This window comes from Bacillus rossius (genome assembly GCF_032445375.1).
Source record: "Bacillus rossius redtenbacheri isolate Brsri chromosome 9 unlocalized genomic scaffold, Brsri_v3 Brsri_v3_scf9_1, whole genome shotgun sequence".
NCBI lineage: Eukaryota > Metazoa > Arthropoda > Insecta > Phasmatodea > Bacillidae > Bacillus > Bacillus rossius.
In genome coordinates this window covers 8,254,992-8,274,281 of record NW_026962012.1, presented here as the reverse complement: position 1 = coordinate 8,274,281, position 19,290 = coordinate 8,254,992, and the positions used below count along the sequence as shown (strand labels likewise).

The 19,290-nt window shown below is 46.6% G+C and overlaps 1 protein-coding gene across 1 annotated transcript in view; it reads right to left on the bottom strand.

Annotated features, from left to right (window-relative positions):
• Nucleotides 1-2,021: 2,021 nt before the first annotated feature.
• LOC134542706 (protein bunched, class 2/F/G isoform-like) overlaps nucleotides 2,022-19,290 on the bottom strand; it is a 50,703-nt gene continuing 33,434 nt past the window's right edge. Inside the window, exons 6-7 of the mRNA XM_063387172.1 lie at nucleotides 12,740-12,982; nucleotides 2,022-2,794 (exon numbers count right to left, since the gene is read on the bottom strand). Coding sequence (XP_063243242.1) covers nucleotides 2,022-2,794; nucleotides 12,740-12,982 — 1,016 coding nt within the window. The remainder of the gene's footprint in view (nucleotides 2,795-12,739; nucleotides 12,983-19,290) is intronic.

Below are 19,290 nucleotides of genomic sequence, written 5' to 3'. Positions count from 1 at the left end.
GTTTTTTGAAGAATGTTTGTAGGATAATGTTTTAAGTAAAATAATAACAATAGAAAAAAGGATGAACTTTTCAAACTTAAGGACTTCTATTCAAAAACGCGTGTGCCTCATTTCATAAGTGAGCGTTGAAACATGTTGAAAAAAGTTTTTTTATATAAAATTATTTTAACTTTCCTTCAAATATATGTGTACTATTTATTTTCTTACTTAACTTTTAAGAAATAATTTCTGCTTAAATATTTAAAACAGGGTGAATTTATGTGGTTTTTTTTATTAAATATGTATCCACGATAGCTGGATAGCTGAAAGTACTTTTACATCAATCATTTAACATAATATAACTACACAATAAAATGAATTATTTATTAATATTCGTGATACTTGATTATAAGTTTTGAAACTATTCATTGAAGCTTTTAGATCAAGTAATTAATAACCAAATAACACATACCATATGTATTCGTACACATAATGTTGCAAAGAATATGGATCCTTAGTATTGTAGCTTTTTAATGATGTCCCGTAGAATTTTTTACTTGTTACAGAAGGCTGACGTGGCTTTATGTGATTCTTTTGCAAATGAAGATACTGCGTCCACGTCATTTCTAAGTTCTCGGCCGTAAGCTGTGACAGCCACTTGAGGCGTCATCAGCAGTTTTTGGCGGCGTGCTTCACAGGGTTGCCTAATCAACATGTGTGTAATATCGCACGGCCAGGAGTCCATCAACTGGCAACATTGTCTAACCCACGAACACGTAATACATTTGTGACACTAGTTTGTCTTTTCGCACGTTTATACTGATTCACACTGAAGCAGAAAATTCACATCGAATTCGCATTCAAGAAAATCTGGTGATGTGCTGTTGCCAAGTTTGTAAATACGAAATAAATACGCAAGCTCAGATGATACAAAACGTTCTTCGTTCTTTTGATTAACGTTTTATTCACTGCCGATTACGGTGGCAAAGTTTTGCGATTGCTTTTTTTTGCATGAATTATTTTCCGTTTTTTCTAAATAGTTGAATAGTCATAGTTTGGGCTCTTGCTGAATTTCCAAGACAGCGATAAAACATTAATCTTGTTTCTTGGTACAAATAATTCTAGCTATTTTTGCATGATTGATAAGCGCTGGTGTACCTATTTCAATGACGTTACACCGAAATGCGTGGTTGGTAATAGTGCAAGCACTCAATTTGGCGCCAAAGGAAGGTGCTGCACACGTTGCTATGTCTCTGCATGATTCCTGTCAACATGGTTGCCAAATGTCCAAAATCTAAAATTGATACGTATTCAGGTACTTAGTACCACCACCACTCAACAGTGTATCGGTTATTCTGTTCCTGCTCTGCTACACATTGTTGCCAAGCCTTTGTAACTGCTGCTCCTACATTGTTGCCAATTTTCCAAGAGATTATCTGATGACGGAAAACCTACCTCCGTTCGCATACTCCTGGCCAGCAGGCTCTCAGTACGGCCACCACACTGTCGTGGTATATATGTTGGTGTGCCCCCGCTATTTCGCGTTGTCAAAATTATGCAAAAATTATGTTCACATGGTGGCCAAATCTACATCTATCCCACACATTGCACGATTATTGATAGCACAGGACTTGAAACGATCAGACGTGGCGATCCGTGGTCATGTGTGCGCACTGCTACACGTTGTTGCGAACATCTGCACATACTGTAAACACATGGTTGCCAAATCGCCAAGCGGTACCCCACACACTGCTGAGTCGCCGAGAACACAGGCTCTCGGTGGGGTCGCCTCACAGTGGAAGGGTTGGTGGTCATACACACCCCTTGCTGCACGCTGTTGTCAAGTCTCTGTGCGTACATTACAAACATGGTTGCCAAGAGTCCCAGTGAATATCGCTCGTCAGTGCATGAGTCCACCACACTGCGCGGTTGCCACGAGCAGGAGAACCCGGTGCGGCCTCCACAAAGCGGTGCTGCCGGTATTGTTGCCAAGTGTCCCAGCGGTTGTCGCTTCACTGCGCAGCTGCCAAGAGCACAGGCACTCAGTAGGGCCGCCACACGGCAGTGTTGTCGGTGGTGGTGTGCACCCGCTGCTGCACACTGTTGCCAAGCCTCTGCGTGTGCTGCTCGTCGTCGGACGCGGACAGGGCGCCGCCCCTCGCCGGCAGGTTGGCGCACGAGCCGCCCAGCAGGTCGCTCACCATGGAGCGCTGCAGCTGGCCGTGGTTGGTCTCCATGGCCGAGTGCAGGTCCTGGCCGGCGGCGGAGTTGTGGTGGTGGTGGTGGTGCAGGTGGTGGAACTGGTGGTGGTTCTGGTGCGAGCTGGCGGCCGAGTAGAGCTGCGAGTAGAGCAGCGAGGCGGGCAGCACGGGCGCCCCCAGGTACAGGTTGGAGGAGGAGCTGGCGTAGGAGGCCGCGGACGCCTGGTTGTGGTGGCCGGACACCAGCGAGGAGAAGGAGTTGGAGGCGGCGGCGGCGGCGGCGTTGGTCGCGCCCAGCTGGCCGCCGCCGCCGGACGGCAGGATGTCCTCGCTGCCCACGGGCGACTCGCCCGCCGACGAGTCGGACAGCGAGCGCGGGCCGGCGAGCGCCGCGAAGTCGGCGGACACGGAGGTGGGGTAGCGCGGCACCAGCAGCCCCGCGGAGGCGGCGGAGCCCGAGGAGCCGCCGCGCTCCTGGGGGTGGGCGCCGGAGTGGTTGTTGGAGGCCTGGTGGTGGTGGCCTGTCGTGCTGGCGGCGTGCTGCGTCACCAGGCCGCCCAGGTGCTGGTCCAGCTCGCTCGCCACGCCCGAGGACACCGTGTTGTCCGGCAGGACTGCGGCACAGGTCGGCACCCAACTCAGTTCCTCCTACAGCATGGCTAGCAAAACACTTCGAAATCTGCTTTATGGAATAGACAAGCGCACTTTTAATTATTTAAAAAAAAAAATTATTTTTTTTCGGTTTGTGCCAAATATTTGCTCTCCATATCCTGCATGATGCTGAAGCCAGAAATATAATGCACAATGTACTTCTGCCAACTCAGCCACTGCTAATACTTACTCAAATTAAAACAAGAGAGAGAAATAAAATGTACCCAAAGTCAAAAGAGGGCCAGTATTTAGCATCAAAAATATTATTCTTTATGTATAAAATATTATTTCTCGCATTCCTGATGATATGGGAGTGAAACTTTTGGGGACTATGCTGGAGCCAAAGTTGCCTTGCTGGATACGTCTTAAGTCTATTATTACATCTTAGGAGTTTCCGCTTATTAAACATGTAGTGTGTTAAGACGTGTTTGTGATTTATTTTGGTGATTGAGCTAGCCTTAAGGGCTCTCTGCATATTGTGCTTGGAACTTTATCTACCTGTAATATAAATACTTAATATGATACAAATGGAAGTTAAGTCACTAGTATGTAATATTGATTTAACCAAAATATAATGTTCATACTGTGGTAAATAAAACACTAAACTGGTAATTACCTCCCCATGCTGAAAAAAGAGAAAATACAATCATAAATATAGGTACTTATCAAGATAATACTTAATGTAAAAATGATTCCTTCAGCCCTATAACTACTCTAATTGCCCTTGCATTCACTTGAAATGATGCGGCTGGTAACAATGTAATATTGCACCATACACCTGATATCTTACTTAATAGACAAAATACCACCTTATTGAAATATAACATGATGAAAATCACGAGTGATGTTACTCACTGGAGACAACGCTCTGGTGTATATGGCATCTTGCACCGTGTTCATGATACCTACTCTACTTTCCCGGATACTTTCCCATTACAACAATAAGTTTGGTGATGATGAGTAAATGCACTCACTAAAAGCGATGCTCTTGGTGCCAAAGTCATATTGTGGTAGGTGGTTGATACTTACTCCAGTTACCTAATTACCCAATTACATTCATACTCTAACCAAGCAAGGTAGAAAAAAATTGTCTCGTTAGTCTCTGAAGGTTCTGGATGAACCTTAAACCTTGCTACCTCTCAAAAACTATGCCAGGAGGAGACAGGAAGCATTTATGGAGGCAATGCTGCTGGTGCCTAAAGTATCTTGTGTCAGTTGTTTGATACTTCAATTAATTTGGTACCTTAAAACCTGACAAAAAGGGTTTTAAAGGAAAGTTTTTAGTAGGTACTAACTGTAATTTCTGCATTTGCCGAACACCCTAAGCTGGCGGTTCGCTTTTTACGCAAGAAAGAGGCAGAAGGTGAAATTATTTACTGAAAGCGCAGCATGCGCATGATACCCAGTGCATATACACTACTGCCTCTTTATTGACTATGCACAGAAGAAATAGAAAGAGAAAAGACTCCCTGGAGGCAATGCTGATAGTGCCTAAGGTACTGTCTTGAAGCATTTGTCTATTATTGAAATTTCTCTGGTATTTCCATACACGGAATGAGACGGGTTGAAGCAAAGGTCATTTATTCTCGGAATGTTCTGCATGATCCAGATTACCAATGTTAAAACCCTACTGACTCTTTAATAACTATGCAGTTAGGAGACAGAAGGTGAAGTCACTTACTGGAGGCGATGTCGCTCGTGCCTGTGGTAGCTTGTGCCATTTGGCTAGATCTTTTATTGGTCTTGTGCCAACATTAGCTAAATTTGAAGGGAGGAAAGAAAAAAATCAGGTACTTAATAAAGATGCGATTACACTGTTTTGTCCGCACGGAATGCAGGAAGAAGATGTAAGCTGTAGGCACTCTATGGGGGGTATGTTGCTTGTGCCTAAAGTGTCGTGTCCTATTTAACTGGTAATGCATTTGCTCTGGTACTTCCATACACTGATAGGCAGAAATAAAAGGAAACGAAAGGTCTAAGAAATCACTGAACGTGCTGCAGGTGCTGATACCAACTACCGTACTTCCTTCTCACTGACTAAGCAGTAAGTAGACAGAATGTGAAGGCACTCACTGAATGTGATGCTACTTGTGTTAATGGCTTCCTACTCTGTCTGGAAATGTTGGAAAAAAGTTCTAGATACTCACTGAAGACACTGTACGCACCTGATGCCCAATGAAACTACCCTGCTTCCTTCTCACTGACTGTGTAGGAAGGAAGAAGAAGGTGAAAGCACTCACTAAAGGATATGTTCTTTGTGCCTAATGTATCTTCTGCCATTTGTCTAGTTATGTATTTACTCTAGTACCTCTATTCAGTGACTAAGCAGGGAGGAAATAAATGGTCTAAGCACTCACTGAAGGTACTGCATGCACTTGATATTGTATGTAACTATGCTGCATCCTCCTCACTGACTATGCAGGGAAGACACGGAAAAATAATGCACTTACCCTAGAGGCGATGCTGCTTGTGCTATGACGTCTATACTAACTGTAATTTCCCTGGTACTTTCTTACTGACTGAATAGGTTGGAACATATCTATATACTCACTAAGGTGTTGCATACAGCTGATATGCAATGCAACTACCCGGTTGCCTGCTCGCTAGCTATGCAGGGAGGTGATGGGAGGTAAAGGCACTCACTTTATGCGATGCTTCGTGTTCTGTGTGCTTTATTCTTACTCTCATTTACCTGGAACCTACTTACTGAATGAGCAGATAATAAACCAAAATTACAGATATTCACTGAAGGTTCTGCACGCACATAATACCAAAGGCAAACACCCAGTTTCCTCCTTACTGATTATGCTAGGAGTAGATGGAAGGTGAAGGCGCTCACTGAAGGCAATGCTTCTTTCCCAAGGAAATTATGTCATTGGGCTGGTACTTTAATTGATCTTGTACTTCCATACTTTAGAAAGGCAGTATGAAAAGTAAAGGTTTATTTTCGGACTTATGGTGCAACATAAGCCTAATTCCCGATTCAACTACCGTGAGCATCATCACTGGCTATGTGGGAAGGGGGAAAGAACTTCTAGGATCACAATGAAGTTGCTGCATTTGCCTGATACCCCATTCGACTCAATTGCTGCCTCCAAACTGGTAGGAAAGGTCTAGGTACTCAATGAATTTTCTGCATGCATCTGCTACCCAATGCAACTACCTGGCTTTCTTAATAACTATGCAGAAAGGAAAGCGTACACACTGAAGGTGATGAAAGCTTCTGATAGCCAATGGACTATGCGAGAAGGACATGAATGGCCTATGTACTGAGTAAAGGGGTTGCATGAGCCTGATACCCCTTATAGCTACACTGCTGCCTCCTCACTGTATATTTAGGGGTGAAAGGAAAGGTATGCATACTTATTGAAGGTGCTGCATGAGTCTGATACCCAGTGAAACTATTCTGCTGCCTCCTAATTGACTCTGCAGGTAGGAAATGTAATTTATAGGTATTAACTGAAGGTGCTCAATGCGCCTGATTCCCGACGGAACTTCCTGAATATGCAGAGGGGGATATTAAAGATCTAGGTACCAAATTAAATTGCTAAAAGTGTTTCGTGTCCAATTCAAATACCCTGCAGCCTTTTTATAACTATGCAGGAAGTAAAGGAAGAAAGATGCAGAAGGAAGTAAACTTTAAGCTCTAAGTACTTACTGGAGGTGCTGCATGAGCCGGATACCCCTTTGAAACTAACATGCTGCCTCCTCACTGAGTATTTAGGGGTGAAAGAAAAGGTATGCATACTTACTAAATGAGCTGCATGAGACTGATACCCAATTGAACTTCCCTGCTGTCTCCAAACTGACTATGTAGGTAGAAAATGTTATTTAAATGTATTAACTGGAGGCGCTGCATGCACCTGATTCCCATTGGAATTTCATTAATTTTCAGGGTGGGCTATTAAGGATCTAGGAACTAACTGAAATTGCTGCAAGTGCTTCGTGTCCGTGCTGCGGTCTCTTTATAACTATGCAGGAAGTAAAGGAAGAAAAATGCAGAAGGAAGTAAAAAGTAAGCTCTAAGTACTTACTGGAGGTGTTGCACGCGCCTGATACAGTGACTCTGCAGGGAGGAGACGGGAGGTGAGGGCACTCACTGGAGGTGCTGCACGCGCCTGATACACTGACTCTGCAGGGAAGAGACGGGAGGTGAGGGCACTCACTGGAGGTGCTGCACGCGCCTGATAAACTGACTCTGCAGGGAGGAGACGGGAGGTGAGGGCACTCACTGGAGGTGCTGCACGCGCCTGATACACTAACTCTGCAGGGAGGAGACGGGAGGTGAGGGCACTCACTGGAGGTGCTGCACGCGCCTGATACACTGACTCTGCAGGGAGGAGACGGGAGGTGAGGGCACTCACTGGAGGTGCTGCACGCGCCTGATACACTGACTCTGCAGGGAGGAGACGGGAGGTGAGGGCACTCACTGGAGGTGCTGCACGCGCCTGATACACTGACTCTGCAGGATGGAGACGGGAGGTGAGGGCACTTACTGGAGGTGATGCACGCGCCTGATACACTGACTCTGCAGGGAGGAGACGGGAGGTGAGGGCACTCACTGGAGGTGCTGCACGCGCCTGATACACTGACTCTGCAGGGAGGAGACGGGAGGTGAGGGCACTCACTGGAGGTGCTGCACGCGCCTGATACACTGACTCTGCAGGGAGGAGACGGGAGGTGAGGGCACTCACTGGAGGTGCTGCACGCGCCTGATACACTGACTCTGCAGGGAGGAGACGGGAGGTGAGGGCACTCACTGGAGGTGCTGCACGCGCCTGATACACTAACTCTGCAGGGAGGAGACGGGAGGTGAGGGCACTCACTGGAGGTGATGCACGCGCCTGATACACTGACTCTGCAGGGAGGAGACGGGAGGTGAGGGCACTCACTGGAGGTGCTGCACGCACCTGATACACTGACTCTGCAGGGTGGAGACGGGAGGTGAGGGCAATCACTGGAGGTTCTGCACGCGCTTGATACACTGACTCTGCAGGGAGGAGACGGAAGGTGAGGGCACTCACTGGAGGTGCTGCACGCGCTTGATACACTGACTCTGCAGGGAGGAGACGGGAGGTGAGGGCAATCACTGGAGGTGCTGCACGCGCCTGATACACTGACTCTGCAGGGAGGAGACGGGAGGTGAGGGCACTCACTGGAGGTGCTGCACGCACCTGATACACTGACTCTGCAGGGAGGAGACGGGAGTTGAGGGCACTCACTGGAGGTGCTGCACGCGCCTGATACACTGACTCTGCAGGGAGGAGACGGGAGGTGAGGGCACTCACTGGAGGTGCTGCACGCGCCTGATACACTGACTCTGCAGGGAGGAGACGGGAGGTGAGGGCACTCACTGGAGGTGCTGCACGCGCCTGATACACTGACTCTGCAGGGAGGAGACGGGAGGTGAGGGCACTCACTGGAGGTGCTGCACGCGCCTGATACACTGACTCTGCAGGGAGGCGACGGGAGGTGAGGGCACTCACTGGAGGTGCTGCACGCGCCTGATACACTGACTCTGCAGGGAGGAGACATGAGGTGAGGGCACTCACTGGAGGTGCTGCACGCACTTGATACACTGACTCTGCAGGGAGGAGACAGGAGGTGAGGGCACTCACTGGAGGTGCTGCACGCGCATGATACACTGACTCTGCAGGGAGGAGACGGGAGGTGAGGGCACTCACTGGAGGTGCTGCACGCGCCTGATACACTGACTCTGCAGGGAGGAGACGGGAGGTGAGGGCACTCACTGGAGGTGCTGCAAGCGCCTGATACACTGACTCTGCAGGGAGGAGACGGGAGGTGAGGGCACTCACTGGAGGTGCTGCACGCGCTTGATACACTGACTCTGCAGGGAGGAGACGGGAGGTGAGGGCACTCACTGGAGGTGCTGCACGCTCTTGATACACTGACTCTGCAGGGAGGAGACGGGAGGTGAGGGCACTCACTGGAGGTGCTGCACGCGCCTGATACACTGACTCTGCAGGGAGGAGACGGGAGGTGAGGGCACTCACTGGAGGTGCTGCACGCGCTTGATACACTGACTCTGCAGGGAGGAGACGGGAGGTGAGGGCACTCACTGGAGGTGCTGCACGCGCTTGATACACTGACTCTGCAGGGAGGAGACGGGAGGTGAGGGCACTCACTGGAGGTGCTGCACGCTCTTGATACACTGACTCTGCAGGGAGGAGACGGGAGGTGAGGGCACTCACTGGAGGTGCTGCACGCGCCTGATACACTGACTCTGCAGGGAGGAGACGGGAGGTGAGGGCACTCACTGGAGGTGCTGCACGCGCTTGATACACTGACTCTGCAGGGAGGAGACGGGAGGTGAGGGCACTCACTGGAGGTGCTGCACGCGCCTGATACACTGACTCTGCAGGGAGGAAACGGGAGGTGAGGGCACTCACTGGAGGTGCTGCACGCGCCTGATACACTGACTCTGCAGGGAGGAGAAAGGAGGTGAGGGCACTCACTGGAGGTGCTGCACGCGCCTGATACACTGACTCTGCAGGGAGGAGACGGGAGGTGAGGGCACTCACTGGAGGTGCTGCACGCGCCTGATACACTGACTCTGCAGGGAGGAGACGGGAGGTGAGGGCACTCACTGGAGGTGCTGCACGCGCCTGATACACTGACTCTGCAGGGAAGAGACGGGAGGTGAGGGCACTCACTGGAGGTGCTGCACGCGCCTGATACACTGACTCTGCAGGGAGGAGACGGGAGGTGAGGGCACTCACTGGAGTTGCTGCACGCGCCTGATACACTGACTCTGCAGGGAGGAGACGGGAGGTGAGGGCACTCACTGGAGGTGCTGCACGCGCCTGATACACTGACTCTGCAGGGAGGAGACGGGAGGTGAGGGCACTCACTGGAGGTGCTGCACGCGCCTGATACACTGACTCTGCAGGGAAGAGACGGGAGGTGAGGGCACTCACTGGAGGTGCTGCACGCGCCTGATAAACTGACTCTGCAGGGAGGAGACGGGAGGTGAGGGCACTCACTGGAGTTGCTGCACGCGCCTGATACACTGACTCTGCAGGGAGGAGACGGGAGGTGAGGGCACTCACTGGAGGTGCTGCACGCGCCTGATACACTGACTCTGCAGGGAGGAGACGGGAGGTGAGGGCACTCACTGGAGGTGCTGCACGCGCCTGATACACTGACTCTGCAGGGAGGAGACGGGAGGTGAGGGCACTCACTGGAGGTGCTGCACGCGCCTGATACACTGACTCTGCAGGGAGGAGACAGGAGGTGAGGGCAATCACTGGAGGTGCTGCACGCGCCTGATACACTGACTCTGCAGGGAGGAGACGGGAGGTGAGGGCACTCACTGGATGTGCTGCACGCGCCTGATACACTGACTCTGCAGGGAGGAGACGGGAGGTGAGGGCACTCACTGGAGGTGCTGCACGCGCCTGATACACTGACTCTGCAGGGAGGAGAAAGGAGGTGAGGGCACTCACTGGAGGTGCTGCACGCGCCTGATACACTGACTCTGCAGGGAGGAGACGGGAGGTGAGGGCACTCACTGGAGGTGCTGCACGCGCCTGATACACTGACTCTGCAGGGAGGAGACGGGAGGTGAGGGCACTCACTGGAGGTGCTGCACGCGCCTGATACACTGACTCTGCAGGGAAGAGACGGGAGGTGAGGGCACTCACTGGAGGTGCTGCACGCGCCTGATACACTGACTCTGCAGGGAGGAGACGGGAGGTGAGGGCACTCACTGGAGTTGCTGCACGCGCCTGATACACTGACTCTGCAGGGAGGAGACGGGAGGTGAGGGCACTCACTGGAGGTGCTGCACGCGCCTGATACACTGACTCTGCAGGGAGGAGACGGGAGGTGAGGGCACTCACTGGAGGTGCTGCACGCGCCTGATACACTGACTCTGCAGGGAAGAGACGGGAGGTGAGGGCACTCACTGGAGGTGCTGCACGCGCCTGATAAACTGACTCTGCAGGGAGGAGACGGGAGGTGAGGGCACTCACTGGAGGTGCTGCACGCGCCTGATACACTGACTCTGCAGGGAGGAGACGGGAGGTGAGGGCACTCACTGGAGGTGCTGCACGCGCCTGATACACTGACTCTGCAGGGAGGAGACGGGAGGTGAGGGCACTCACTGGAGGTGCTGCACGCGCCTGATACACTGACTCTGCAGGGAGGAGACGGGAGGTGAGGGCACTCACTGGAGGTGCTGCACGCGCCTGATACACTGACTCTGCAGGGAGGAGACGGGAGGTGAGGGCACTCACTGGAGGTGCTGCACGCGCCTGATACACTGACTCTGCAGGGAGGAGAAAGGAGGTGAGGGCACTCACTGGAGGTGCTGCACGCGCCTGATACACTGACTCTGCAGGGAGGAGACGGGAGGTGAGGGCACTCACTGGAGGTGCTGCACGCGCCTGATACACTGACTCTGCAGGGAGGAGACGGGAGGTGAGGGCACTCACTGGAGTTGCTGCACGCGCCTGATACACTGACTCTGCAGGGAGGAGACGGGAGGTGAGGGCACTCACTGGAGGTGCTGCACGCGCCTGATACACTGACTCTGCAGGGAGGAGACGGGAGGTGAGGGCACTCACTGGAGGTGCTGCACGCGCCTGATACACTGACTCTGCAGGGAAGAGACGGGAGGTGAGGGCACTCACTGGAGGTGCTGCACGCGCCTGATAAACTGACTCTGCAGGGAGGAGACGGGAGGTGAGGGCACTCACTGGAGGTGCTGCACGCGCCTGATACACTGACTCTGCAGGGAGGAGACGGGAGGTGAGGGCACTCACTGGAGGTGCTGCACGCGCCTGATACACTGACTCTGCAGGGAGGAGACGGGAGGTGAGGGCACTCACTGGAGGTGCTGCACGCGCCTGATACACTGACTCTGCAGGGAGGAAACGGGAGGTGAGGGCACTCACTGGGGGTGCTGCACGCGCTTGATACACTGACTCTGCAGGGAGGAGACGGGAGGTGAGGGCACTCACTGGAGGTGCTGCACGCGCCTGATACACTGACTCTGCAGGGAGGAGACGGGAGGTGAGGGCACTCACTGGAGGTGCTGCACGCGCCTGATACACTGACTCTGCAGGGAGGAGACAGGAGGTGAGGGCAATCACTGGAGGTGCTGCACGCGCCTGATACACTGACTCTGCAGGGAGGAGACGGGAGGTGAGGGCACTCACTGGAGGTGCTGCACGCGCCTGATACACTGACTCTGCAGGGAGGAGAAAGGAGGTGAGGGCACTCACTGGAGGTGCTGCACGCGCCTGATACACTGACTCTGCAGGGAAGAGACTAAAGGTGAGGGCACTCACTGGAGGTGCTGCACGCGCCTGATACACTGACTCTGCAGGGAGGAGACAGGAGGTGAGGGCACTCACTGGAGGTGCTGCACGCGCCTGACACACTGACTCTGCAGGGAAGAGACGGGAGGTGAGGGCACTCACTGGAGGTGCTGCACGCGCCTGATACACTGACTCTGCAGGGAGGAGACGGGAGGTGAGGGCACTCACTGGAGGTGCTGCACGCGCCTGATACACTGACTCTGCAGGGAGGAGACGGGAGGTGAGGGCACTCATTGGAGGTGCTGCACGCGCCTGATACACTGACTCTGCAGGGAGGAGACGGGAGGTGAGGGCACTCACTGGAGGTGCTGCACGCGCCTGATACACTGACTCTGCAGGGAGGAGACGGGAGGTGAGGGCACTCACTGGAGGTGCTGCACGCGCCTGATACACTGACTCTGCAGGGAGGAGACAGGAGGTGAGGGCACTCACTGGAGGTGCTGCACGTGCCTGATACACTGACTCTGCAGGGAGGAGACGGGAGGTGAGGGCACTCACTGGAGGTGCTGCACGCGCCTGATACACTGACTCTGCAGGGAGGAGACGGGAGGTGAGGGCACTCACTGGAAGGCACGCTGCTGGTGCCGAAGGCGTCGTGCGCCGTCGCCGTGCCCTGGCCGTTGAGGTCGGCGGTGGTGGCGGCGGTGGAGAAGCCGAGGGCGGGCGTGTTGAAGCCGCCGCCCTGCAGACCGGCGCCGGGGGCGGCGCAGCTGCCCAGCGTCCCGGGGGCCAGGTAGGACGAGTAGGGGCTGGCCGCGCTGTACCCCCAGTGGTTGTTGGTGGCTCCCAGCCCGAACTGCCCCATGCCTGCAGTCACGTTCACGCTTCTTAACTTCACGTCATGACGTACCAAAAAATTATACCATCGAATTACTGCATTTGCTTTTTCTTTCCTCTTATGCCAATGACATTTTTGTAGGAGGAATATTATGAGTTCGCAAGCTGTAAAAATACCTTTATAATTTTTTTAACTAATTTTGATTTATTTATGATAAGAAAAACTAATGAGATTATTGTTTTTTTAATTGAAATACATGTTAATGAAATATATTTAAATATTTTCAGTTAAACATATAACAACAAACTGTGCAGAAACTTTTATGTTTAACAATCTCTCTCCACAAAAAAATAAAACTGTTCGAAGCAAAAATTCTTTTCACCAAATGAAATAACGAAAAAAACTATTGGAAATGGCTAACTACATTATAGAAAACTAATAAGGTGGTAGCGCAACCTAGAGGACGAAAACAATATGCTGGCAGCACCCTCCAGCAGACGAAGATAAGTTAGCCACCATGACGTCCTACTGGCTGATTTAATATCTGCTTGGAATTAGTGGTGGGAGTTCAGTCTGCCGGTGGCTTCCGTGGAAGAAGGATCCATCACCATTATTATCGAATGATCTCGTCGTGTTTGAATCGAAGACTTCGTGATTTTTTTTTAATTTTACTATTTTTTTATAATTTTTTTCCCGAATTTATAGCATTAAAAATATAGCTTTTCAATGTGGTGGATGATTTGCAAAATTGCAGAGGTTCTTTTAATTTAAATTTTATTAAATACATTTTTCTTAATATGTTTTCAAAAAATTCCTGGTAAAATCTGATAAAAATTACGAATTTTCAGGACAGCGGCCGTAACTACAGTTAAAACGAATGCGGTCGAGATCAAGGTCAAGGTCAAAGTTCCCCACCAGAGGCTCATTGGAGTATTGAAAATGGGGGATTTAAACGACAATGGGGACATTTCAAGTCTCTTGCATTGTTGGAGCACTAAGTGGAAACATTTTCCTTCAAAACGGGACTTTTTCCATCTAAATAGGAAAATTTCTAGTAATTTTCGGTATTTTGAGGAAATTTTACACCAAAAATTGTCACCGTGACGTCACAATAAAATATGGCGGCCGACACCTCACACCTCAACCATGAACCGATGTGTCAGAAATACTTGTATATACCTACTACTCAGAATTTTTATACCGAAAACTTGAAGAATATATAATAATACAGGTATCATAACAAAGAGTGCCCGAATGTTTTAAAAATTATCTATACTTTTATAAATATTATAAAAGTTTGATGATTTGTTGACACATATTTGACATGTGAACTAGAACATAGTATGCTTTTGCATAGCATGATCTAAAAAAACGTATTTAAAACATTACTGAAATTTATCTTTGGTAAATTTCATCTAATCTTAATTTAAAGTAGATTTTGTATGTGGAGTGGAGAAATAGAAATGACTTAAAAAACCTGCAGCTTTAGCAGAAAAATAGTTTTTCTTATAAAACGTTTAAAATAATTTTATTTTTTTTTAATTGTAATCACTAAATATAAAAATTTAAGAATACTCAGCTTGAAAATTTTAAAAAAATGTTTACATTTTTTCAAACAATAAAAGATTTTTTATACAATGATTATAGTATTAACATATTTAAAAAAACTTCAGATATTATTCCATAAATGTCTCTAATATTATATTGTAGTGTTTATTTCAATTTTATATGAAACTTTAGTCATAAAGAAACTCTTCAACATTTTAAATTATTTATTTATGAATATTTATGGAGTAATTAAATGTTATAAATGACGTTAATGGGCACATATCTTCGTATTGCTTAGTATAATTGTTTCGAGATTCTAATTCAACTTTTGTAAATCGTTCAAAAGAATTTTTCAATTTTTAGGTACCATCATTATTTTTTTTAATGTGATACTATGTTCACAGTATTTTATATTTAATTCATGCGTAAGCATTTCATAGTTAAAATATATTTCATATTGCTAAATTATTTTAAAATATCGAATTCATGTTAAAATAATGATAGTTTTAAAATTATTTAAAATATAAATCCGTATGCAATACACTTGTTAGGTATATACACACATTAAAAAAGTACTTATTCACTAATGGAATAGGTTTTTGGAAGTATCTAAAATCACTACGTGTAATCGAGACACTTATCGATCATTCTATTCCTGCCAACCATTTTTGTATAAAACAGTGCTTAGTAAACACCAGCAGTAATCAATGTAATGGAGTAAAGTAATTTTTGTGCAGAATCTAGTGAAATATTGAATAAAACATGTTTCAAATCATAACATATTATGTTAAAATATGTAAAGATACAGTAACAATAATTAATTTAAAAATTGTAAATATCAAGGGTAATCGAATTTTTAACAATTATTCTTGAAGAAAACTAACTCATGGCGGTTACAAAAAAAATAGATCCCATTTCCTGACGTCGGACATAGCAGATTTAATAGGCGAAGGTAGAAACTTAAGGGCAAAGATATAGTCCGACAGAACCAGGGCAAACATAGCCGATCGTGATCTCGCAAACATTGTATGGGTGTAAGAGAATTGATATTTTATTTTTACATTGACTGAAACTAAAATATTAATGCAAACACTCTCCATTCGCACACGTGTTCGTGTTAAATTTTGCGTCCTTTCGTAAAGTGGCAGTGATATTTGCTACACTGTTTTTGATTGCTGCAGGCCAAAGTGCATACAAATGTAAGCGATTTGTTATTACGCGTTTAGTTTATCAGATGTGAAACGAGGTGAAAGATTTTGTGAGCCAGTGCATTTCCTAATGTTAATTTTGCTTTTAAAAAAAATCCTTTTTTGAAGTGCAATACAATTCTAAATGTATAATTTAAAAATATACATGGATAAACACAATTTTCTTTTCAGTTTGCAAGCCAGCGCGGTCACAGGCCAATATGTAGGCCTATTCAATGACTTGCCCGTTTGAAGGGAAAGGGGGAAGGGGGTTGGAACTTCTCACGAGGCAAAAGTAATGGACATCAAATAATGTTAGTTGGTTTTCTTTGGTGCCCTAAAACCTTTTTGGTAGGAATCTCAATTTACGTAACATCATTGGTTCTTACGCATCATGTAGCGGCATTTAAATATATATGTTTTAAAATATAAAAACCACAAATATTATGTCTGCTGAACAATATTTTTGACACAACGGCTCATACTGAAAAAAAATAGTATTTAAGTGCCTTCTAATGGGCTTGAAAGTATGTAAAATTTGTTGAATTTATTTTAGTTGTGATAATTGAATTATATTTTGTAATCACCAAATATATAATTGGGGTCTTTAGTAAAAAAAGTATTTTGTGAGGGCCACACTACTGTATTTTAAATTCTCTCACACTGGAGAGTAAATTTGTATTTAAAATATGACTTTAATTTTATAATTTATGATTTCATTAAGGGCATCTGTCAACTGGACCGTTTAAATGTCGCTGGGTTCTCAGTTTGGAAAGATCATGTGTGACCTGCTTTGTGCGTCTTTTACCGGCGCGACGCAACTTTTCCCTGGCCGAGACTGTACCACGCCGCTCGCATAACTCGTTTCGCCTAACAAATGGAAACATTACTCCCTTTCATTAGCGAAATAGCAAGCCCTCCAAACTCCAACCCCTTCAACCCCTCCCCTCCCAACTTCCTAGCACTCCCAGGCCACTTCACTTCTCACACCGCTGAAACTCTCCTACAACCACCTCACTCCCCCTCTTCACCATAACACCCCGCACATACGGACCATTTTCCCTTTGCCTTCTCTGGCGGCAACCACTCACACACGTATACACACCTCTTCCGACTTCAAAACAGTCGGAACTTAACCCCCCCACTCAACGGGGAAACAAAAACACTTTTTTTTTGTGCTTTTTACTTGCGGGGAATAATCCTCGGATAATCCACTGTTCTTTTCCGCCCGCGCAACTCCTCTCGCGATAAGCGCAACTCCATTTATCTGTCACACGCAATTAGCGATAATTGGGTGTGTGTGTGTGGGTTCTTTATGAGGGAAGGGTTAATATCCCGCCTGCCCGCGCGTTTTTATTTCCTTCCTGCCGCCTCTGCGTTGCACGTGAGAAAAAGGGGGGGGGGCTGGTTATTAGGTGGGCGCGCTTAAAGAACAAGGCAGATGCCACCGAAGGATTTCCCCCAACCCCCCCCCCCCCCCCTTAACCCACGGTACGTTCAGACGAAGTTTCTGCCGCTGTGGATTAGACTTCCACGTAACTCCGCTGAGGCTGGATGTAATTATGCCACCGGCCAAAAAAATATATATATATATATATTCTTCTTCACGTGAGAAAGGACGAGGATTTATTAGTGACAGCCACTTAAGTCCACTTGTGTGTTATTTCTCGGAAAAAAAATCCTGCTTATAAAAGCTAAAGAATAAATTTTTTCCTTTTGAAATATTTCTTTATTGCAGACACCAAAGTGTAACACAAAATCTTTCTAAATAAATGTTACCAATTTTAATTTATTAAATAATTTTGTTTCTAATAAAATCCATACAAAACTATTTATTAAAACTAAATAAGAAATTATGTGAACGTGTGCCTCTAGTTTAATTTTAAAAAATATATATTTACACTAAGTTAAAATTGATTTCAAATAATTCTCATCGGAGACAGAAAAATATAAGATTTTTTTTTAAATTATAAATTTATTTTTAATTGATTTGACACAAAACAGTAGTTGTATTAAATATTTGTTTTTTAAGTTTTTGTGGCATTTCATAATAGTTTTTAATTCACTGAACTTCTTATTGTAAAAATAATTTTGAATAAATAAATAGCTTTTAATATTATTACTTTGTGTACCAAATGGATAAAATGTAGGGGGTAATATTTCACGCTGCAAAAATAATGGTCATAAAATTATATTAGTCTGTTTTCTTTGGTACTTTGAAACATATTTTGAAAAGCAATACATAGGAGCGTAAAAAACAAATTGGTTTTTACTGCCCTATATGTCAATGACTTTTTAATGAAGACATTCAATAATTTAATTAACATTTTTTTCATGACTAAAATGAAATTATCTCATATAACAATTAAAAATCTAACGTTTAAATAAATACTGAGATAACTAAACTTTTAATTTAAACTTAAAAACTAAATGTAAACTAAAGTATTTGAATATATTTAAACATTTTATTTATAAGCTTTAAAAAAGTACTTATTGAGGTATTCAGAAAAATTTATATATATTTTTAAATATTATATATTGTAATATCTTAGAATAAAAAATACTGGCTGAGTTGAAAAAAGTAGGCAAAAGGAGGAGATAATCCTTTAAGGTATTTAGACTTTTATTTGGCAATATAATTATGTCTCAAAATACTTGTGGATACTTATTTATGTTTACTACCCAACGATACATCGAGGTCAAGGTAACTACGAAATACGTACACGTTTGTGGTTTATTTGACAACGCTTTCAATTGCGAGCACGGCGGAAGTATAACTGGACATAACGCAGAAAATGCCAGGAGATATTCGACGATGCCGCCTGCCACGCCGGCAACACAACGACAGGGGCGCGAGGCGGGTTGCCGCGTGCGTGCAAACAGGCGCGCGGTAAATCAGCGAGAGAAACCCCTCGGTTGAGGCGGAAGGCAGTGGGAAAGACCGCACGCGAATGGGCAGTAACGGCGGGCGAGCGATGCGAGGCTCGCCAGACGGCCCGGGGTTCTAGCTGCGCCTGACACGACAACCTCCTGGACGTCACGCCCGAACCATCGTGGCAGCTCGTGAATTTTCCCAGCTTTGCGCGGGACGTGGCATTTACAACGGAGCAAATCAATGAGAAATTACCCATTTCGTTTGAGTTGGCATTCTGCGGATTTTCGTTCCAGGACGAAATGACCAGTAAATTTAAACTGTTGCGTATTTTTGATCTGCAATTGTTTAACCTTCCACATGGGAATTTTTTGTCAATTTGCTTCATTTATGAAAAAAAGGAAATTCCAAAATGGGACTACGGAAGTAAAGTTGTATTCATTACCCAGCTATGGAAACAAAAAATAATTTTACCTTCTAGTATGTGGCCATGAAGCAATATGTCTAGAAAAAAATTAACTGTGCATTCCCCCCCCCCCCCCTTAAACACACTATTTGCAATAACAAAAAAAATTCATTTAAGGAAAAATACTATTGTAAACAATTCACATATTCACCGTCTTATGTCGTAATTAAAAACTGATAACAAGAGTGAGTGACTCTAAAAGGTTGAGCTACCGTAAAACACACCTGCACTCCGTGACGATCGATCTCTAACTCCCCTCTACAA